We start from the raw sequence: 23,268 nt of genomic DNA, 5'->3' as shown, positions 1-23,268 counted from the left end.
TTTCACACACATGGTCAGCACAAACCACAGAACTCTATGCCTTAATAAAAGCCTGCAAAGTGTATAAAGGGAAGGTACTGAATATTTACAGGTTCCAAGTATGCATGTGGGGTAGTATGTGAGTTTGGAAAGCTGGGAGGAGAGAGATTTGTTAACTTCCAGGGAAAACATTCCCTCTTGGGAGCTCATTAACTCAACTTCTTGGAAGTGGTGAATTTACCAGAAGAGGTAGAAATAAGAGCTGTTAAAGGACCTCAGGTAGAGTGCTCAGAAGAGACAATAAGTAATCAACTGGCCAATAGAGATGTTCAGAAAGCAGCACTTTTGCCAGAGGTATCTGGGATTCTCCCTTTGCTCCCTATGACTCAGCTGTTGCCAGGGGGAGGGGGGAAGTGGTGGTGCTGTCTTTTCCACCAGAGGAGTTGAAGATAATTAAAGGTAGTGGGGCAGAAGAAAGGAGAAAATTGAGTTACAAAGGACAGTAAACAGTGGATGCCAGGAACTTTGAGCCTGCAAATAATTGGATGGGTCCATGGGGGGGGGGGGGGGGGGGGGAGTCATCGTTAGAACTCTCGAGGATTAGCGGAGATGTAAGATTCTTCAAGAGGTAGTGCCTTGAGTCTTTTTGTTTTAGCAAAATGAGCTAATGAGGGGTGCCTGGCTAAAGTTAATAGCCAGACTACAAAGGAGATTGCAAGTGCCAGGCATGGGAATTACCTTAGGCCTACGTGTCCTTTCCAGAGATGTCAGGTGTATATTGCCGAGATGCCCTAGGAAAGAGGGCTTAGATAACCTCTGGTAGTGGTATGCTGGCTGGCAAGGTGGCCAGATGCATTTCTAGCCACTTCAGCAACTATTTGATCAGTTAACAAATGATTTCTGAATATGAGATTGTGAAAGCAGTAGACTTGGATGGGGTAACTAATTTTACAGGGACATCCTTCAAGATATTATGGCTGCTTTAAGAAATTCAGTGTGTTATAAATAACCATGTAGTTATTGGCTTTCACTATTATATATTGACCACTGCAAATTATTATTAATCACAACAATTTTGATGTCATAAAGTTTGTAATCACTTTTAACTGGTTTTGATATAGTGTAATTTGTCAGCTTTTGTGGCTGGTGCCCTGGCCATGTGTATTTTATCTATGCATTAGTGTGATAAACATGTATTGCAGTTTAGGCTTTCACAAAATATTAAAATAGGGACTGTCTTAACTTTTGCAGAATGCTTTTATTTTTGTAACCAACCGACAATGGTGATTTAGAAAAGTTTGTGGAAGTAGGTAAAACTGTCTGTATGATTAGATAACATTGAAGAAACCACACAGATAACATCAAAAGAAAGGATGTGAGAAGGAGTCCTGCTACTGACCCTGCAGCTATCAATATTTCCCCATTTGTCATTGTGAGGAAATGACATACACAACTCCCAAAAATCAAATCTACGCTATTGTAGGATGAGTCAGGGGTTGGACAAAGCTAAAAGAATTCCCAGAACATGCAAAAGATCTCACATGTATGTTTGAATATGTATAATCCTCATGAATATGCATGCAACCAATGTAATGAAAAAGTATCTAAGAAAATTGTTTTAAGCTAATGGTATGCTTCTGGCAGTTTGCCAGGCACCCCAGCGCTGGATACTGTCCCTTTTTCCTTACTAAACTTTTAAAAAGTTTTAAAGAGTGAGCCTTGTTTCTCACAAGTGGGACCTTCATACGCCCTGGCACCCTGAGAATTCAGGTCAAGTAGAAGTGATGAATAGAGGAATAACGAAACACCCTTTGAAGCTGGTGACAGAAACTTAAGAGGCCATGAGTATGGCTTTTGCCATTAGCTTTGGCAAGAATAAGAGACAAATCTGAGAGAATATTCAATTATTCCCTTTTGAATTGTTTGGGATTCTTACTGTTATAGATTATAATATAATATTGACTTTCGCATTTATAGATTAGCTTTTTACATCACAAGTATATTGATATGGTTCAATTTATACTTACTTTTAACTGCTTTTGTATAGTATAATCTCTCAGTTTATGTATGCACTGTATAGTTCATATGAATAGTAGTGTGATAAATGTATTGTAGGCTTTAGCAAAATGTTAAAATAGACACTAAAATATATCTATGTAACAACCTCAGAGAATGGTGTAAGCAATTATTTTGTTTCTTACATCTTCAGACTGGTCTCTCCAAGTGATAACAGTGACAGAAAAGAGAGCATAAGCATCCGGGAAGGATTTATCAACTCTGATATCAGAGAGTGTGAAACAACAGGATAGAACTACAGGAAGAAATAAAATATATGGTCCTAATCTACAAATTGTCCTGCAGACAAGTCAAAGGTTAAAACCAAACACGAGAGTTCCTGGAACATCAAAAACTCAAAGGAATGTTGGAATAATGCATAAACTCATGAATAATGCATGTACTCCCAGCAATGTAACAGCATATAGAGAATGATGTTTAAGTTGACAGTGTGCTCTTTGGCCATTCGCCAAAAGCACCCCAATGCTGGATATTTGTCCTTCTTTTATCCTTTATTAAACTTTTAAAAAATTCTAAAGAGTGAACTATGAAAAACCATCATTATGCTTTCTTCTCCAGACTTGGCTGCACTTTTAGTCTCTAAGTCTGCCAAATTGTTTCCCCGTACTTCTAAGGTGGTTCCTTTTTGGTGGCCCAGAATATGCACAACAGCAATTTCCTTTGGTAATTGTAATGCTTCTGACACCTCAGAGATGTCTTTTATAGACTAGTCTCTTCCCTTTTGAATTTAGCAGTCCTCTTTCCTCCCAAATTTTCCCAAAACTATGCACCACTCCAAAAGCGCACTTGAAGTCTGTCTCTCTTGCGCTGAGAATAACGCAGGAACAGGTGGGAGGCAGTATTGTAGAAAGAGCTAAGAAGGCTTTATTCAAGAGAACCGCGCAGTTTTTATAGAGTGATACAATAGATTCTATTTGATTGGCTAACTAACAAAAACACCTTCCTCATATATTAGATTTTACCAATATTGCTGAACGGGATGTGCCTTGGCTTTTCTGGCCCTGCTGCTGAGCCAAACAGCGGCAACTGTGGTGTTTCACCCCAGAGACACTGTTGGCTAGCTGTGAGTCGCAGCTGAGCACTTTGGAGCAAGTCCAGGCGTGCCCAAGCTCCGATGGTTGTGGGCTGAGCTTATTCTCGAAGAGGGTCACTCTTCAGATCTCCCTGTGCTGGAGAAGCTTTAAGGCAATGGTGAAGGAAGGAGTCAGTTCTGATGGAGGTTTTCAATCCAGAGTTATTATTCTGGGCCACAGGCCCCTGAATCTAGCAACAGCTCCAACAGAACTCTCCAAGTGTGTGGTCTGCTTGCCCTTTTACCGGGGGGAGGGGGGGGGGAAATCCAAGAACCACCAATCAGGTATGGGGCGGGGAGGTCTCAGGTGAAAAGGACACCTGGATGGGCCAATGCCCCCCCCAGGGGTGGAGAGCATCCTTTAAACCTGCCAATCACTTCACGCCCTTCTGGAATTTCAGGACTGACACCACTTCAGTTTGCATTTAACACACTGGACCCTGGTCCATGGTTTGTAAAAATAGCCATGAACAGAACAAGCTTGTTCAAGTTGGTTTAAATCCCATGTTGGAACTGGTGGTAAGCTATCGTTACTGGTTACTGTAACCCCAGGTCCAGGTAGTTGGCCCCCATCTGTTAATAGCTGTGGAAGAAAGTTCAATCATTGTTCAACCATCAGCTGCTGGAGTATCGGGTTCAGCTGCATCTGGAGTCGGTGTTGTCGCAGACGTTCTGCTTCTGGACAGAGCATTAGCTGGCAGGTATGACTTTAGGTAAGGTTTCACCCACTTAGCCGGAATACAGCGAATCCCTTTATCTGTAAGTAAGCACATGTAACCTCTTCCCATTAATTTCACTGTGGCTGGCCCTTCCCACATCCCCGTTTCAGGGCTTTTAAACATGACTTGAATACTATCAGGCAGTTCCTCACTTGGCCTATGTAGGAGGGCATGATGCACAAGAATAGGTGGCTTGTCCCTATCACCTGTTGTTCTGAGATAATTAAGTACAAAGGTAGCCTTAGCTGTCCTTTCTTCTGGGGATAACCCTATCATTTCCCCCCTTTTGTTTTTGCAGCATGCCCTTGAATGTCTGATGGGCTTGCTCAATAATTGCCTGACCTGTAGGGTTGTGTGGAATACTGGTATCATGTTGAATACCGCATAAATTGCAGAAACGTTGAAACTTTAAAGAACAATAAGCAGGGTCATTATCAGTCTTAATGGCTAAAGGGACTCCCAACACTGCAAAGCAATTGTACAAATGTTTCTCAACATGACGTGCTGTTTCACCTGTTAAAGGGGTAGCCCATATAAGACAAGAGTAAGTATCAATACAAACATGCACAAACTTCTTCTGGCCAAATTCTGCTACATGTGTTACACCCATTTGCCATAATTGCAAAGGTTGGGTACCTCTTGGGTTTACACCAGTACCTAAGCCAATACCATCCTTTTGACAACCTGGGCAGGACCTTACAATGCGAGTGGCATCAGTAAGAGGGACCAAATAAGTACCAAATTGTTTAACTAGCATCTTTGCTGATTGATGCAAAAAGGCATGAGAATTTTTGCTTGTTGAAATTTATCGGAGGTTGGCATTGGCCAGGCAGTGGCTAACAACCGATCAGCTCGAGCGTTACCTTCAGACAGACCAGGGAGATTTTGATGACTGCGGACATGAATAATAAAATACTCCTGTCGGCGTAGGTTCAAATTTCTCAGTAGTTGGCTTAAAAGTGAATCCAAATGTTTGTTATTAACTTCCTTAACTACCGCCTTTTCGAGGCGTTGTACACAGCCAGCCGCGTAAAGTAAATCAGAAACAATGTTAATACCCTGATCATTCCAATTCTCAAAGGCCCAAATAACTGCCTTCAACTCCAAGGATTGCAATGTATCTCCTACCTCCGGAGGAATTATATGCTGATTCCATAAACCATTTTGCTGCCATGTACAAGCAGCCCTTTTAGACCATTTGCCTGCATCAGTAAATATTGTTAGTCCTAGTACCAGACACTCAGATCACCGTGGTCTGTCCTCCAGCCGCTGCTAAAAAGTATGTGTAACAATCGTGATCTTTAGTTGACTCAACAAATCCCTGCCAATTAAACATAACAAATTACCAGGAGTCTGCATGACATAGGGTCTTGTTGTTACACTCACTCCATCTGGGAAAGTAAAGGTAATTACCTCCCTGCTTAACCGAGTTGGTTGGGTTCCACCAATCCCTGCAATTCCCAAAAGAGGATTGACTACTGGCCAATTTTTGGGCCATATAGCGCTTGAAATGATTGTTACATCTGCTCCAGTATCAATTGTGAGGCTCTTGGTAATAGAATTACCATTAGGATGTGTCAAGGTTACCTGCTTATCCGGTTTACCTCTCGTAATGTCCATTGCCCAATACACTTCTGGGTTACCTGTGGAACCAAAACCGCCTGTTCCCCACTCCTTCAATCCTGTACAGGGAACACAAGACTTAAAAGGAACAAGTTGAGCAATTCATGATCCTTTAGGGATAGATACAGGAGGAAAAAAATGTCCTAACCATAATTTTGATAACCCTTTGATAGTCTGCATCAATAACCCCTGGAATTACATCCAATCCTCTTTTAGTAGCAGATGACCTCCCTAACAGGAAAGCACTAAGCCCACCCCCCAGAGGTCTCTTTACATTAGTCTCTACCAGATGTACTGCAGAGTCAGTGATGGTAATGTCTACTGTGGTTTCCAAGTCCACTCTGGCGCTTCCAGGAGTTGCGGATTGGATTGAGTGAAGTCTTTCAGAGGGGGTTGAGCCACCCATGCGGCTCTTCTTGCAACGTGCCGAAAATCTGGCCAGTCTTGTCATTAGCATTGTCAAAGGCAAGCATTGTAAACAATTTCTGCTTTGTTTCCGGATCCAAATCTGGGTGATCATAAATAGCTTTATGCAAGCGGTCTACGAATTTATCAAAGTACTCATTTCCCCCTTGGCGTATCTGTGTAAAAGCCTGAGTATGCAGCCCATCAGGCAATGCAAGGATTGAGTTGTATGCAAGTCGTTGGCTTAAATGCAAAACTTCATCGATACTTTGGGCTTGGGCAGTTGCTGTGGACCAGGGATCATCTCCTAATAACTGTTGTGCTGTGACTCCAAACAGTGGGTGCCCCTGAGTCCGAGGTCTTGCTTCCTCTTTTTTACATGCCCCTTCCCAATTCTTATAAAATTGAATCTGCTGATGAGGGGGCATGATTAATCTAACCAGAGTTTGAACATCAGCTGGAATAAAGGTATCTGCTGTAAAAATGAATTGAAATAATGATTGTGCTAATTGAGATTTCAAGCCATATTGCGTGATGGCACTTTTCAATTTTTCTAATATCTTCCAATCATATGGCTCCCACCCTCGCCCTGTGGCTTGGGTTACCATGGGGAAGGCTTCTATAGTACTAGGGGAGAATGTCCCCTCAATTATTGCCTCAGTGATAACTCCCCTCCACTTTCTTTTTTGTGCTATTTTATTTCAGGATATAGCTCTAACTGCCTATTTTTTGTGGTTGAGGGGGGTATCCGTCTTCCCCTCCTCTCCTTGAGAGCCCTTTCAGAGCTCAAAATAACTGTCAGCTCCCCCTTTTCAAAAGAATAGTCCTTGTGGGGAGCGACTTGATCACTTGGTTGAATTACTAACTTCTGCAAATTGTCTACCAAAGCTCTTAATTCCTCCTCTACCGAGGCAGATCCCAAATCTCTCTTTTCTTCTTCAGCCTCATCTTCAGATGAGGAGTGCGTTAATTCTAAAACTTCACCATCAGCTGCTCCCTTTTCCTGTATACTTTTATTCCCGGGTTGGCAGCTGGAACCTCCAAGGGAGGCTGCTTCCTGACTGCTTCTCATCTGAGGGTTCTGATGTTTTCAGTTCCTCTTTGGGTAGTGGAACTGGGCTAGAGGGTCCTGGGCAGCGAGAAGGAACATCTAACATAGTTGAAAATAACCTGCTAGCAGGAAATGCCTATGGCTCAGGATTGGGGCTTGGGGAAAAAGCAATGCAAGCTGCTGCAGCAGCTTTCTTTTCTGCCTTCATCGCCTGTAATACCTCTACGATGTTGTTCCACAGAGTAGCATATTTAGATGCTTCTTTAGCCTCACGTCCTCCCGAAGCAATACAGTCCCACAACATGCTGCCCATGGCTTCCCATGTCGATACCTCAAAAGCGACCTGCGCTCCTGGTATGAGGTTTCGTTCCCATGCCCAGTAAATAAGTCCCTTCAGAGCGGAAGCATCATATTTCTGTCCTCTTAGAGGCAATATGTTGGAGGAGTTTCTGGACCCCATCTCTTTCATGGTCCAACCCCATTCCTCCCTGGTCACTTACGTGATCAGGGCGAGATCAATTCTTCTTCACTTGGAGCTCCTTTATCCATCTTTTCTTCTGGCTGGGTCAGTGAGGATACTTTCGACCGGCTTCTCTGCCTCCTGAAGGCTGTTGCTGAACCTCTGTACAAGAGTGAAATAGATGTCTTCAGGTCCCTCTCATTCGGGCGCCAAAATATTGCAGAGGATCAGTAACGGGACATCACGCCATGATCAGTGTGATCAAGTGAAGCCGATTTATTACAAAAAGCAACCTATATTTATACTGTTTTCTATTGTTCATGCCTCAAGCTAATATATTATTTGTTAAATCCTTTTACGCATGCATTTTAATATATCAGTTAATTTTATTTAATCTTCCTTCTTCAGGTGTCTCACTGCAGTTTTCTTGTCTGCCTTTGCATCCTGAACTGTCTGCTTTTGAGCATGTTCTTCTCCTTTCGTGTCCTTCAAGGACATGGTTACCTTACTCAGTTTCTACGAAGGCTGGATTGTGCATATGTTGTACATGTCCATTGTCCTGTAAAAATTCTCAACAGGTTCTGTCCAACCTGGTATGCCATCCCCAGTGATGCTTCCACAAGATTGGAAATTAGCTATTATTGATATAAAAGATTGTTTATTCCAAATTCCCCTACACCGTGACAATGCACCGCGTTTTGCATTCTCAGTCCCTACTATCAACAGGGAAGCCCCTTGGCAAAGGTACCATTGAAAAGTTCTTCTGCAGGGAATAAAGGTCTCGCCATCAATCTACCAATGGCATGTCTCTTCCTTACTGTCCCCGGTGCGTGCAGCCTTAGAAAAGGCCATTATCTATCATAATATAGATTATATCCTTGTGTGTGCCCCCAATGATGATTTACTTACCCATGCGCTTGACCTAATGATTGATGTGTTGATTGTTGCAGGGTTCGAGCTCCAAGAAAAGAAAACTCAAAAGATGCGATCTTGGAAGTATTTGGGCTTGGAAATTGGAAAAAGGACCATTGTTCCTCAAAAATTAGAAATCAAAACAAGGATCGAGACCCTTGCGGATGTCCACAAGTTCTTTGGGTCTTTAAATTGGGTAAGGCCCTGGCTAGGTCTGACCAACAAAGACCTTGCCCCTTTTTTCAATTTGTTGAAAGGGGGAGAGGACCCGAGTTCCCCGAGGGTTGTTACCCCAGAGGCACAGAAAGCTCTAGAAAAATTTCAGACAGCAATGTCCACAAGAAAGGCCAACTGATGTTGGCCTGACCTGCCATTCAAATTTATCATCTCAGGTAAGTTGCCACACCTCCATGGAATCATTTTCCAGTGGGAGCAGAAACAAACACCTAAGACAAAATAAACACCTAAAAAGGGTCAGGGCCAGAGGGACCCTTTCTTGATCATAGAGTGGGTTTACTTCAGTCACCAAAGGTCCAAGAGAATGACAAAGCCCCTCTTGAGATCTCCTCTAGTTGAGGTGACCCCGAGGAGTGTTAAAAAATCTCTTTTCCCCAACCCAGCTGTCGAAGAAGGAGTCAGAAGTCTTCGGCTCACATTCTCAAGATTGTTTATTATTTCTTATCTAAAACGTTTTCTGTCTGGCCTGCCAGGGTCTGTTCTTCAGGTCAGTCTGAGGCACACTGCCTGCCCACAGAGCTGGTGTTGTCTTTTATACTATAACCTACGTATTCGATATTTACAGTTATGTTCCAATACCTATCACCTATGTTAGACAGTGACTTTCTACTCTACACCAATCCCAAAGTGCCACCATCACCAAGAAGATGGAGACTAGGAAGAGGAAGGGAGAAGAACAGGACAATGCCCAAATCCCTCCATTTTGGCCCCTGGGCCTCCATAGTAAAATTCTTCAAAAGTTTCACCTTTTGCCCTGTGACAACTACCGTTATGTTATCTAAACTTTTGTGACCTTTAATTCTTCATACAAAGGTGGTAATTTTTTCCATGGGTCGAACTCAAAGCCACAGGGGTCTTTGGCTGCATGCCAGGGTCTCCGACCCCCCTGCCAGGGCTTCAAAGCCCCCTGGCTGGGGCTCAGATCATCCATGACTGTCAGGGGGACGTCCTGGGTTCTGACAAGCCCCAAGACCAGGTTTTATCGCTGAAAGCAACAGAAGGACAGATGCTCTTGCTGCGCATGCAGAGATGGCCCCTCTTCCAAATGTTTCTGAACAGGCAAAAGTCAGCCACCAGCTTTTCCACCAAAATGCACCTGTTCTAGTTCGTCAGTTTCACATCACTCAAGAAGAGGCCAAAGCGATTGTGGCCACATGCCCCAATTGCCAACAACATGCACTCCCTACGATAAGTGCGGGAGCAAACCCGAGGGGATTGAACAGTTGTAAACTGTGCAAACAGATGTAACACATATACAGTCATTTGGATGACAGAAATACATTAATGTCAGTGTAGATACCTTTTCTGGGGCAGTCTATGCCTCTGCCCACACATGGAAGAATAATCCTCTGATGCAATAAATCACCTGCTACAGGCTTTATCATTCATGGGCATCCCCAAGGAATTGAAAACTGATAATGGGCCCACTTACAAATCCAAGGAATTTGGGAGATTCCTGCAGCAATGGGGAGTAGGGCACAGAAAAGGCATCCCCTACTCCCCTACAGGTCAAGCTGTAGTAGAAAGGATTCACTGTGATATCAAGAGTCCTGGACCAGCAACATCAGGTCCTGAAAGTGGAATCTCCCCACATCCGGTTTTCCAGAGCATTGTTTACAATCAATTTCTGAACTGTTCTTTTGACAGCCTGAATCCGCCCATCGTAGGCCACTTTGGGGGGAGCAGTCAGATGTCGGTGAAAGAAAAGCATCCAGTCTTATTAAAAGACCCTGAGACTTGGAAGACAGTGGGACCTTACAAATTGGTTACATGGGGATGTGGATACCCCTGTCTGTCCACCCTCTCTGGTTTAAAGTGGGTTCCTTCAAAATGGGTAAGGCCCTATTTCCCCAAGGTCTCATGCAAGTCTACAGAAACGCCCCAGGTTGCTAATGCTGCCTGGAGGAGAAAACACCACATGTGCTCACTGGAAGAAATTCCATGTGCACCTCCTATCTGGAATAGTTTGTAATATAATATTGTCTTAAGTTTCCTTTTACCAGTTTAGATCCCACTGTTCATGTGCAGTCTCGAGACACCATGAAGCTGAGTCTGCTCCTCGTCCTACTCATGATCATTCTCCCAGTGATCTCCTGGATAGTCCTTCAGCCCAAAGCAAATGTGTGGACCACCTTGGCCAAAGCCCTTGGACAGGATCACATCTGTCTCTCCACAGCAACAGCCTCTGACCCCCTGTCAACTTGCCTGGTGGGAGCTCCTTTTAAATCTGCAGAGTTCCCAAAAGAAACGTGGCACGCTTTCAATGAAGTTAACATATTTGCACCTCCTCCTGGTCACTACCCTGCTGACAATCCTTTACTGTTTTGGCAGGAGTGGGCAAGACAGTTACTGGTGGCAAAAAGGGAGCCACAAGAATTCCATCTCTTGGGCTCCATGAATGCAACCTTTTGCATTCACTTTAAATTTAAACCCTGGTTACCACATTATGAAATTGAACTTAACAACTATCCTCATCCTAGCAACCCACAATATACAGACAAAAACTGGTGCAAAAACTCAGTCCTAGTCATGCACTCATCAAATTGTGGTTATAAGCTCCATGAACGCCCAAAAGGTGTGTTTCTAATATGTGGAGACAGAGCATGGGCAGGTCTCCCCCTCATCTGCTGGGAGGTACATGCACCTTTGGCAAACTGAGCCTGTTTACCCCAAATTGAACAAATCTAATGCATTGGCAAATAAAAAACAATACACTCAAATTTGCTATCCAAAAAAGAGACCTAAGGCAATTAGACCCAGATTGTAATTCAGAAATTGTTCACTGGTCCAGACTTAAGGCCACCGCAGTTACAGTCCTTCTGCCGTGGATCTCTGCAGCAAAACGCATAGGAGAATTAGGCCGATTGGAATGTTGGGTTGCAAAACAGGCAAACCTCACCTCTACTGCCCTGAGTGACCTCTTATCAGACAAGGAAATTACCAGGCAAGCCACCATTCAAAACAGAGCAGCCATAGACTATCTGCTCTTCCTACACAACCATCGCTGTGAAGAATTTGAAGGTCTCTGCTGCCTCAACTTGTCATCAAAAGCAGAGAACATCCATGCCACAATTGACAAAATGAAAACCATCGTGAATGACATCAAGAGAGAAACAGACGACTGGCTGAATGAACTATTCAAGGGCTGGGAACTCTCGGGCTGGTTGGGATCTGTTAGGGATATGATAGAAATTTGTGCAAATGGATTATAGATATATATGTATCAAACATGCTATTAAAGGGGGGACCAGGGTTTAATCCTAGAGTGACACCTCGGCTGGCTGACAAGGGTGGAACTCGTCATTAACATATGAAGGAAACTCTGCTGCACAGGAGATGGTCGTTTACGGTGGCATGTACCCGAGGACGCCCAGTGATGATGGCCCATGAAGATACACATCTGAGATAACCAGGGCCATCAACACCTTCCACCTGAATACAGGATTCCGGGAACTGGAGGAGGAACATCTGTCTCTTCCTGGACGAGGTTTTGTGCAGCTTTGAGTGAAGAAAGAAACCAACATGAATATGATGAACTTTGAAAGGAGACAAAGGGACTCTGCCACAGGCAAGAAAAAGAGCATAAGAACTGTCCCTGCAAAGCAGCAGGTGCAGAGGAAGGGGGGGTTCGGTGCGATAGAGGCCGGATCTGCATCCACCCAGCCTGTATCCCCGGGGGTCTGCGCTGTCATTTTTTTTATTGGTGGCTGTCGGGACTGTAATATGGTTGCGAATAAATTTTTTTGTTTTTATTTTTATTACGATTGGGTCAATTTTTATTTTTACTTATAACAGGATCTATTCTGAAAACTCTGTTGTTAGTACTGTTTATTCTAGTTATTGTTATTGTAGTTGTTAGCATTGTTTTTGGTCTTATCAACCGCATGGTTTACAAGCTAATTTCAAGCTCATCTTCCTCCCCTGAAGTCTACCATGTGGAAGCCCCTAGTGCTCCAATGGAAGACCGGGAAGCCTCAGTAGAAAATACTGACCCTCCTGAAAAGGAGGAATGAATTGACCAACTGTGGTTTGGCAAGCATTCTGTCCTCCCAACCCAGTCCTCTTCATTTTAAACAAAACAAGGGGAAGATGTTGCAGTGTGATGTCATGGTTTGCCGCAGTTACCCTGGTCTTTCCCCAAGTGTGTCAATCACCTCTCCTTTCCCCCTCCCTGACCTCTGCCGAATACTGTCGGTCAACCCAGAAATTCCAGAAGGGCGTCAAGTGATTAGCAGATTCAAAGGATGCTCTCCACCCCCTGGGGGGCCATTGGCCCATCCAGGTGTCCTTCTCACCTGAGCGCCCCTTGCCCCATACCTGGTTGGTGGTCCTTGGGTTCCCCCCGTCCCCCTCCAGGGTAAAAAGGACGAGCATGCCATGCGCTGGGGGAGTCCTTGTGGAGCTGTTACTACATTCAGGGGCCATGCGTCCTGAAATAAATGGGCAGGAGATCTTTCTCCTTTTTAATGCCTTTATTAAGAAGAATCAGCTCAGGTGGGGAGAAATCGACGGGTCGCGCCCACGCCGCCGCTGCTCCCAGGAGTGGCACGGAGAAGGAGGGTGATGCAGCTTTGTCTGCTTGTCTGCAGGCAGAGCTGGGGATTCCATCCTCACAGGAGATTAGCAGATTCCAGCTTTTTGGTCTAACACCCCGGGTCGTCTCTTTAATCAACATCTTTTCAGGTTAGGGTGAGAAGCAAAAAGGATCCAAGCAGGTATGGGACTACGCTCCCATCCTTAGACGTCACTTAGGTCACTTGTTGGCTCGTAATTTTAGGGGTTTTCCTGGGAGAACTGTAAAAATTTGGGGTGCAATGCATTTCTTATCTGCATACTGGCTCTGATGTCACTCCTCTTCGTACCTGGAGGGTCTGCCCTGGTGTCCCTCTCTGGCAAGCGGCCAGCATCAGGGGAACAATGGTTAATCACCAGCCATTAACAGGTAATTGAAGAACTCTTCTTTGGCAGTGAGACTAACTTACAGCAACTGGTCTGACTTGTTTTTAACTCTGCAACCTAAAAATATATAACTTTCTATTCATAACATGTCCAGAATAAAAACTCTGGATTAAACCCTTCATCAGGACCGACTCCTTTCTTCACCATCGCCTTAAAAGGTTTCTCCAGCACAGGGAGGCCTGAGGAGTGACCCTCTTCTACTAACAAGCTCTAGCCCGTAAGCACTGGAGCTCAGACATGCCTGGACTTGTCCCAGCATGCCCAGCTGTGATCCACAGGTAGCCAAATAGTGCCTCTGGGGAGAAAAGACCACAGGTGCCGCTATTTGGTTCAGCAGCAGGGACCAGACAAGCCAAGGCACATCCTGTTCAGTAATATTGGTAAAAACTAATATTTAATAATCTGTTCCAAAAGGGTTTTACATACCATGTTGGCTGTGGCACTGGCAGTGGGAACTGCTTCCACCCAATGAGTTAGATGGTCTGTCATTACTAATAAATACTTTCATCTTTGTACTTAAGAAAGTTCAGTAAAATCTACTTGGATACTTTGAAATGGTTGAAGAGCTAACTCATGACCTCCTACTGTTATGAATAGAAAGTTGTAATTTTTTTTAAGTTTCAGAGTTAAAAAAACCAAGCCAGACCGAGTCAGACTTCTTTAGGTTCCCTGCGAAGAAAAGCCCTTAATCACTCGTTGATGGTGGGTGATTAACTGATTGTTTCCCTGATGCTGGCTGCATGCCAAGAAGATACCAAGGGAAACCCTCCAGGGTAAAGAGATGAACAGTGACACCAGAGACAACATGCAAATGAGAAACGCAGTGCACCCTGGATTGTTACAGTTTTACAGTTTTTATAAGAAAAACCCCTAAAATCACGAGCCATAAGTGACTTAGAGTGACGTCTGAGGATGGGAGCATTGTCCCGTACCTGCTTGAATCTTTTTATTTCTCACTCTAACTTGAAAAGAAACTGATTAAAGAGACCCCCCGGGTTTCTAAACCAACAAACTAAGGACTCAACGACTCTCCCGTGAGGACAGAGTCCCCAGTTCTGTCTGCAGACCAGCGGACAAAACTGCATCATCCTCCTGCTTCGTGCCACGCCTGGGAGCAGCGGCGGCGAGGGCGCAACCCGTCGATTTCTTCCCACCTGAGCTGATTCTTCTTAATAAAGGCATTAAAAAGGAGAAAGATCTCCTGCCCATTTATTTCACTAATGTTGTTTTTCTTATCACCTTTTTATTTATCGTTTGCCAAGCTATACATCTTTCAGTTACTTGCTTTGCTACTCCAAAAATCCCAATGCACCCATATTCCTTAAAAAATGATCACACAAAGCCTGAGTACCCCAATGGGTTTTCTGATGCATATCTTCTAATATTTTCCTGGTATGTGTTTTATTAAGTAATTGTCTTCCATCAGGAAGTTTCCATTTCCCAGATTCATCTTGCTCTCCTCCTATCTTTAATTCTTTTTTCTCTGCTTCACTAAACTTTGGAATTTCCAATTTTTCCTTATTTTGAGTTAAAATTAACATTACTCTTTAGGCCCCATTTTCTGCTACATCTTTAGCCTCTTGATCTGCCAAATTATTTCTTCTTAGTTCTGGGATCATTCCCTTTTGGTGTCCCTTAATATGTACTATAGCTATCTCTTCAGGTAATTTTAATGCCTCTAAAACCTCTAAAATGAGTGCCTCATGTACTAATCCCTTTCCTCTTGAATTAAGTAATCCCCTTTCTTCCCAAATTTTTCCAAAGTTATGTACTGCTCCAAAGGCATACCTTGAATCAGTATATATAGTTCCTTTCTTGTGTGCTAAATATTCCAGTGCCCTTTTTAGAGCATATAATTCACAAGTTTGAGCTGACCAGTTTGAAGGTAATTTTCCTTTTTCAATAGTTTGCATGTTTTTTCCATCAACTACTTCATACCCTGACATTCTTTTTCCTTGTAGACATCTGGAGGAACCATCCACATATATTGTTTCCTCTTCTGAAAGGGCTTGTTCTTCAAGATCTTCCCAAACTTATGTTTGGTATTGGATAATTTCTAAACAATTAAGTATTAGGTTACCTACTGGTTCTCCATATAAGAATTGAGCTGGATTTAAACTTCTGTTTACTTCTAGTGTCAGGTTATCACTGTCTATCAAGATTGCTTCATATTTTAACATTCTACAGTCTGTCGACCATTTTTCAGCCTTCTGGTTTAATACATTTCGAACTGCATGAGGTGTACACACAATTAGTTTACTTCCAAAAGTAAGCTGACAACTCTCTTCTACCAGAATTGCAGTAGCTGCTATAGCTTAAATACATACTGGCCAGCCGTGGCTCACTGGGTCCAACATCTTTGATAAATAAGCTACTGGTCTCTTTACTCCTCCCCACTGCTGAACCAGAACTCCATGAGCTACCCCATTTTTGACATTCACGTACAGATGAAAGGGTTTTTCTAATGAGGGTAAGCTTAAAGCTGGTACTTAGGCCAGTTTTAACTTCAATACTTCTAATTTAACATAATCTTCTTCGGTCCACTTTATATCATCTCCCTCTGTCAATTTTCCATACAAAAATTTTACTGCCTGTGCATACCTGTCAATCCATAATTTACAATATCCCAATTGTTATAAATGAGCACAACAGGCTATCGGAGCCAATTCAAAGCCAATTTATTATTACAGAAAAGAAAAAGCAAAATGCAGCGCTGGGCGGCAGGGGAGTCCTCGCTCCACCAACTACCGCGCCGAGGGTTGTCCCGTTCTCCTTTTATGCCCCCATCCTTCCTCCTTCCGGTGTCTCTCTCCGCGCATGTTTGCTTTGCTGCCAGGGGGTCTTCTCCTGCCTTCTGGTGGTCGCTGATGAAGGTCCTTGATGGTCTTCTTCCGTGCTTTCTCTCCTTGAGCCTAAGACTTGGAACAACTTGCGGTTGATTAGCTCGGCAGTGTTTGTCTTTTGCGGTTTCTCAAGTTCGTAAGCTAGTTATCACATTCTAACTGGCAGTTACTTATTTACACTATATTCCCCCCCGGTTTCTAGTGAACAACAAGGTCATGTTCCCCTCACAGTCATCACATTCCAACTGACAGTTACTTATTTACAATATATTCCCTCCTGTTTTTAGTGAACAAAAAGGTCATATTCCCATCACAATCCCCCCTTCTTCTATTTTACTCTTTTTGTTCACTGAATCTGGCAAGCTCCCTTCTGCTGAGTTCCAGGTAATCCTCTGTCTCCCCTCCATTCAAAGGTTCATATTTCGCCCTAATGAGCATGAGATGGGCAGCCTCTAATCTTCCTTTTACTATGTTAATTAGTTTGTTGAAAATACAGGGCCCAAAGGTCAATGTTAAGATGGATAATATTAGGGGTCCTGCTATAGTGGACAAGAGTGTTGTGAGCCAAGGAGAGTGGTTGAACCATGATTCATACCAGTTTTGCTGCGCTTCCCTTTCCTTTTTACGTTTTTCCAATTGCTTCCTGAGCTCGGCCATGGTATCTATTACTATTCCAGTGTGATCTGCATACATGCAACATTCCTCTCGTAATGCTGCACACAGCCCTCCTTGTTGCAAAAACAGTAAGTCTAACCCTCGTCTATTCTGGAGCACTACTTCTGATAATGATCTTACTGATTTTACTAGTCCATCTATGGCCTTTTCAATTCTACTTAAATCCTCGTCTACTGACACTCTTAGGTCCCTCATTCCCTTCTGCTGGTTTACTAGAGCGGCTGCCCCTGTTCCTACTCCTGCTCCTCCTATCCCTAGCAATATAGCTAACGTGAGAGCTGAGGCTGTGAAGGGCTCCCTTTTCATCAAATGATATTCGGACACGGTCTGATGTTCGTATACGTACTCCTTTGGGTGATATATAACCCGGGGGAGTATCACCGCCTGTATGCAGTACTCGGAAGATTCGTTAAAATGAGGTATGGATATGCATGGAGTTATTCCCAAAGTATTACACACCCATTTGGCATTCTCTGCCGGGAGGAGCCATTGAGAGGGTTGTCCTTTTCCTTTTCCGGTGTCTGCTATAATGTTACACAAATGTTGTTTGTCCTTGGGGATCTTCCCTATACATTTCCCTTTCCCTGTTACTTGAGCTACTGATATACCTGGAGTTCTATCTGTTCCCTTTTTCCAATAACATTCTCGTGGATTAGATCCATTAATTCTGCGAAGCTCTGCTGTAGTACCTATAGCCTCGCAGAAGGGAGGAGCAACAGCAAAGCACAACCAACATTCCTTTGTCAAATTTGGGTTTGTATGGTTTAAAACTCCAAATGCTGCTTGCATTACTTTCCATAACCCGCTATGCTCTTGGGTGATTTGGTCAGTTAGTGGCCACTCACTTGATCCCGCGGTGGAATTTTCTACCTCGGAGGTGTTTGCATTCTGTATTCCTCCAGTTATTAAGCTATTAGGCCCCACCGCTCGACTATCTACTGGTGCTGCCTCCTTCTTTATCAAAATCATCCCTCCTCTATCCCTTCCTGGTTCCCAGAGTTGTAGACCCCATGTTCTCCCCATGAACCAACTAGAATCTTCAGGTTGTGTTACATTTAAACATATGTACTGGCACCACTGCGAGTTTCCTCCCTGTATTATCCCATCATACCCATAACGTGGGTCCTGACATCCTGGGGGCCCACGGTTCACCCTTAAGTATCTATCTGGCCCTCCTCCGGGGGAGAATCCCAGTGCTATAGTCTCACATCCCCAATATGCACAATAATTATATCCAGGGTAATTACAATAAGACTTCCCGGGATTCGAGGCTGGACACATGTAAAAGGCTTTATATCGTCTCTGGGGGTTGTGGGGGCTTGTTGGAACATCTCCGGGCCATATGGTGAGCAATTCAGTTAAGTAAACACAAAAGGCCGGGGCTCCTGGTTGGGTAAGGTTCTTGATTACTTTCTGATCTTCCCATCTAACTAGAGACCATTTAAAGGGCTCGTGCGACACGCTGGCTTTTGCCCCAGACATCATTAGCATTATCCACACGTTCCAGCCCCACCTGGAAAAATGGAAGGACCTACTGCCAGAGTGGTTCATTCTATTAGTTCTCTGCTTTGCCTTCTCCCCTCTGTTATTCCCCTCGCCCAGTTTCGCCATCGTCATATTGTGGTCTTTATTTCTGGTGCCGTGTAAGAGTCGCCCTTCCCCATGGATCATTCCTCTGCCTAACCCGTCAACTCGGTTGCTCCGAGCTACGGGGTAACTCATCTTCTCGGCAGCAAGAATTCTCCTCGGGGATGGGTTCAACTCCTCTCTCCCACTTTCTTTCTGGCACTTGGTCTCTAAAATATCGACAGCAGGCAGAATAAAGGGCTCGATAGGGTGATAACAGTAAAGCTCTGGATCCATTTCTTTAGGATAGATTTTCCGCCACGCAAGGGGTCTCTTTCTTAATTCCCAGGTGGCTACTTTATATTTCAAAACCTCGGTTGGTTAGATCCCTCTATTATTCCCGACAGGGTGGGTGTACACCTCGGGGAACCCCTCCCCCTCTGGCAGTGAATCCACCACTTCTCCTTACAACTAAGTTTACAGTTATCAGCTATAAGTATAATTTCGCAACCCGGTCCGCTAAAACGTCCTCTGGAGTCTTGCCCTCTGGGATAGGTCCTATTACTGAAGTTCTCAGGGAGGGAACCGTATATAAACACTTAGTACTCACTATGAGAGAGTGAGCTATCTCTGAACACTTACGCAGCCATCCTTTGACTTCCCATCGAGCCCAGGCTAATAACAATTGTTCTGGGGTTTCATAAACTGCCCTAAATTGAGAATAGGGTACTCTATTTTCCTGCTCTAGTGCAAGACTCCAGTCGTCCTCTCTGAGGTCTCTACTCCGACATTGCCCACACCGCAATTCATTCAATACCCTTTGTACTGTCCAATAAATACACTTTATGGCAACCCCCGCACCTGAACGCTACCCATGCTTCGCAGCACTCCTTGCCGCAATTACAACATGGACTGCGTCTAAGGGGTCGGAACGAAGGTTCTTCCTGATATTTATAAGTCTCAATCCACCAAACCCAGTTGTCCGGGGGGTTCGTTATGGCCTCTCGAGCTGCCGAATTAAAGCGTGCTAAACTTAGTAAATATGGCTGCAGAATTAATGACAGTTTCTGTTGGACTCTCCTTTGGTCAGCCCGTCCCAGTCTTTCCCATTGCTCAGTCATCAGGGTGATGTCCCATTTCTGGGGTTTTAGTGAGAGTTAGTTTTAGGCCGTCTGGGGGTCCTTTTATTCTCCACTGAGGGTTCTGTGGATGTTCAGGGAAGTTGGAAGGGTTCACTGGTCCTTTTATTCTGCTGGCGTGAGTCCACCCTCTTTCGGCTGTCCGTACAGCAGTGTCTGTGGTAAGCAGGGTGAGATATGGGCCTTCCCACTTTGGGGTTAAAGGGTTTTCTTTCCAGCTCTTGATTAACACCCAGTCTCCTGGCTGAACCTGGTGTAATACAAGATTTAGAGGAGGTCTCTGGGCCCACATTCCTTTTTCCCACAAACTTTTTCTGTACTTTGCCAAAATAGTTAGGTAGTGGTTCAAATTCTGATCACTTATATTGGGATTTGACTGTACCTTTTCTAGGTTATAAGGCATCCCATACAACATTTCAAAAGGAGATAGGCCCATATCTGCTCGTGGTTGTGTCCTAACATTCAGCAGGGCCAGCGGTATACATTTTACCCATGACAACTTGGTCTCTAATACTAATTTGGTTAATTGCTTTTTTATTTCCCCATTCATTCTCTCCACCCGTCCCGAGCTTTGAGGATGATAGGGGGTATGTTGTTCCCATTTTATTCCCAGTGCATTAGCCAAATCTTGTGTTACCTTTGAGGTAAAATGTGGCCCTTTATCTGAATCTATAGTCTCAGGTACCCCATACCTTGGTACTATTTCTTCTAGCAAGGTTTTTACTACAGTTTGGGCAGTTTCTCTAGTAGTTGGGAACGCCTCCACATAGTGTGTAAGGTGGTCTACTATCACCAAAAGGTATCTGATTCGCCCCACTTTAGGTAGTTCTGTAAAATCAATTTGTATATTCGAAAATGGCCTTTTTGCTAAAGGCCGCCCTCCAGGAGGTAGTTTCCTCAAGTTGCTTCGATTAACCCGTAAACAAGTGGGACAGCTCTTGGTGATATACTTAGCAATGTCGTGTAACCCAATAGTCATGTACTTAGTTGCGAAATGGTCTGCTAACCCTTGGGCTCCCCAGTGTGTGCTTTGGTGTAATTTATACAGAATTCGTTGGGCTACTGCTTTGGGTAATATTTCCCGCCCATCCTGGGTTATCCATTTCCCATTATTCTTGGACAATTCTAGTTTTTTTAACTTATCCTCCTCTTCGGGGGTGAAGACTAATTCTGTATTTGCCCTTTGTCTATCTTGCTCTCCTGAGTTTTCCCTTAAAACCATTTCCCTTGCTGCTGCCCGTTTTGCCTCCTGATCTGCTGCATTATTACCCCTAGTCTTGAGGTCTGTTCCTGTTTGGTGGCCTTTCAGATGTACTACAGCTATCCTTTTTGGCCCCCTCAGGGCTTGCAATACCCCAGCTATCAATTGCTGGTGAACTAATCCCTTCCCTTGTGAGTTGATTAGTCCCCTTTCTTCCCATAGTTTTCCGAAGGTATGTACTACCCCAAACCCATATTTAGAATTAGTATATATTGTTCCCTCTTTTCCTTTTAAAAGTTTTAAAGCCCGAAGGATGGCGTACAGTTCACAGGCTTGTGCTGACCAAGATTTATCCAAGGCCCCTGATTCCACTACTTGTAAGCCTTTGCCCCCAATGATGGCGTACCCTGATTGCCGTTTCCCCTCTATCACCCGGGAGGATCCATCTACAAACAACCTTTCTCCTTTATCTAATTCTTCTTCTTCCAGATCAGGCCTGATCTTGGTTTGTTCCTCAATAGTTATCAAGCAATTGTGTGTTAAAGGTTCTTGCTCTATGCTCCCGAACAAAAAGGTAGCTGGATTTTGAATTGCAGTTGTTTCTAGGGTAAAATTTGGTGCTTCTAGTAAAATCCCTTCATATTTTAGGAGCCTAGCATCAGATATCCATTTGTCCACTTTCTGTTGCATTACACTCCTGATATTATGGGGAGAGTAAACCTTAAGGCTACTGTTGAAGGTAATTTTCTTAGCTTCTTCAACTAGTAAGGCGCATCCAGCCAATATTTGTAAACATGTGGGCCATCCTCTGCTTACGGGGTCCAAAAGTTTTGATAAATACGCTACAGGTTTCTTTTTGTCTGCCCATTCTTGGGTAAGTACCCCGAAGGCAACTCCTCCCTCTATATTGACAAATAAATAAAAGGGTCTTTTTAAATCAGGGAGGCTTAAAACAGGGGCATGTACTAAACTTTCCTTCAGTTCCTTCAAATTTTCAGTATCCTCTTGAGTCCATTTCATCAATCCATCCTGAGTCAGTTTTTGATACAAGAATCTGGCCTTGCTACTGTAGTTTTCAATCCACTGTCTACAGTACCCTGTTAAACCCAAGATTTGCCTGATTTGTCTCTTATTCTTGGGTATTGGTAATGATAAAATAGCCTGTACCCTTTCTGGGTCTATTCTTTTCTCACCCCGTCTCAAATAGTGCCCTAAATACTTTACTTCTTCTTCCACAAACTGTAATTTAGCCCTTGAAACCTTTAAACCTTTAAGTCCCAGGAAATTTAAAAGCCTTATACTTTCTCTTCTTACTTCTTCCTCTTCTTTTCCTGCTAATAATAAATCATCTACATATTGTATCAGGGTTACTCCAGCATCTGTCTGGTAATTCTCTAGAATTTGTTCTAAGGCTTGTCCAAATAAGTTCGGGGATTCTGTAAATCCTTGGGGTAATACTGTCCATCTGAGTTGTTGTTTCCTTCCAGTTTCTGGATCTTCCCATTCAAAGGCAAAGTAATCTCTACTTGCCTCATCCAAGGGACAAGCCCAAAAGGCATCCTTTAGGTCTATTACACTATACCAGTGGTTGTCCGGGCTTAGTTTACTCAATAATGTATAAGGGTTTGCTACCACCGGAAATCTAGCTATTGTTCTCTTATTTATTTCCCTCAGGTCATGTACTAGGCGATAGGACCCGTTTGGTTTCTTTACAGGGAGAATTGGAGTATTATAAGGAGACATGCAAGGTTCCAACAATCCTTGACTGATTAGTCGGTCAATCTCTGGTTTCAACCCTTTTCTCCCTTCCAAGGACATCGGGTACTGTTTTATTCTTACTGGAATCTCCGGGTTTCTAATTGTTACTTTAAAGGGAGTAATTTCCAGTCTTCCGGCACTGTCAGGACTATACCATACTTCAGGGTTAATTTTCTTCTCATCCTCTAATCTTAAGGGGCACAGCTTGATCTGAATCTCCTGTTCTACCACTTCGATTTGAATGCCTAATTCTACAATCATGTCTCTACCTAATAGGTTATAGTCTGATTCTGGTACTAATAAAAAGTTTCCAATACCCATTTTGGAATCTGATTCCACCGGTACTTCCTTTATTATCTTAACTTCAAAAGGTTCCCCTTTTGCTCCCACTACCGTGGCAGTTTCTTTTGATAATTTACACCCTTTAGGTAACGACTGGAGCGTAGATCTCTCAGCTCCAGTGTCGACCAGGAAGATAACTTCCTGGCCCTGGGGACCCACCTTCAATTTTATCAAGGGCTCCCTTTGATGTTTCTGGGTCCCCAAGAGGTAGAGCCCCTGACCCCCCTAATCCTCCTTGAACTCCTTCTCAT

The 23,268-nt window shown here is 43.8% G+C and overlaps 1 protein-coding gene across 1 annotated transcript in view; it reads right to left on the bottom strand.

Annotated features, from left to right (window-relative positions):
- Positions 1-22,846, bottom strand: part of LOC135289061 (uncharacterized) — a 45,929-nt gene extending 23,083 nt beyond the window's left edge. Inside the window, exon 1 of the mRNA XM_064402429.1 lies at positions 20,897-22,846. Coding sequence (XP_064258499.1) covers positions 20,897-22,735 — 1,839 coding nt within the window. The 5' untranslated portion in view covers positions 22,736-22,846. The remainder of the gene's footprint in view (positions 1-20,896) is intronic.
- Positions 22,847-23,268: the final 422 nt, after the last annotated feature.

The sequence above is a fragment of the Passer domesticus genome, chromosome W (genome assembly GCF_036417665.1).
Source record: "Passer domesticus isolate bPasDom1 chromosome W, bPasDom1.hap1, whole genome shotgun sequence".
NCBI classification, from domain to species: Eukaryota; Metazoa; Chordata; class Aves; order Passeriformes; family Passeridae; genus Passer; species Passer domesticus.
This window is presented reverse-complemented; position numbering and strand designations above follow the sequence as displayed.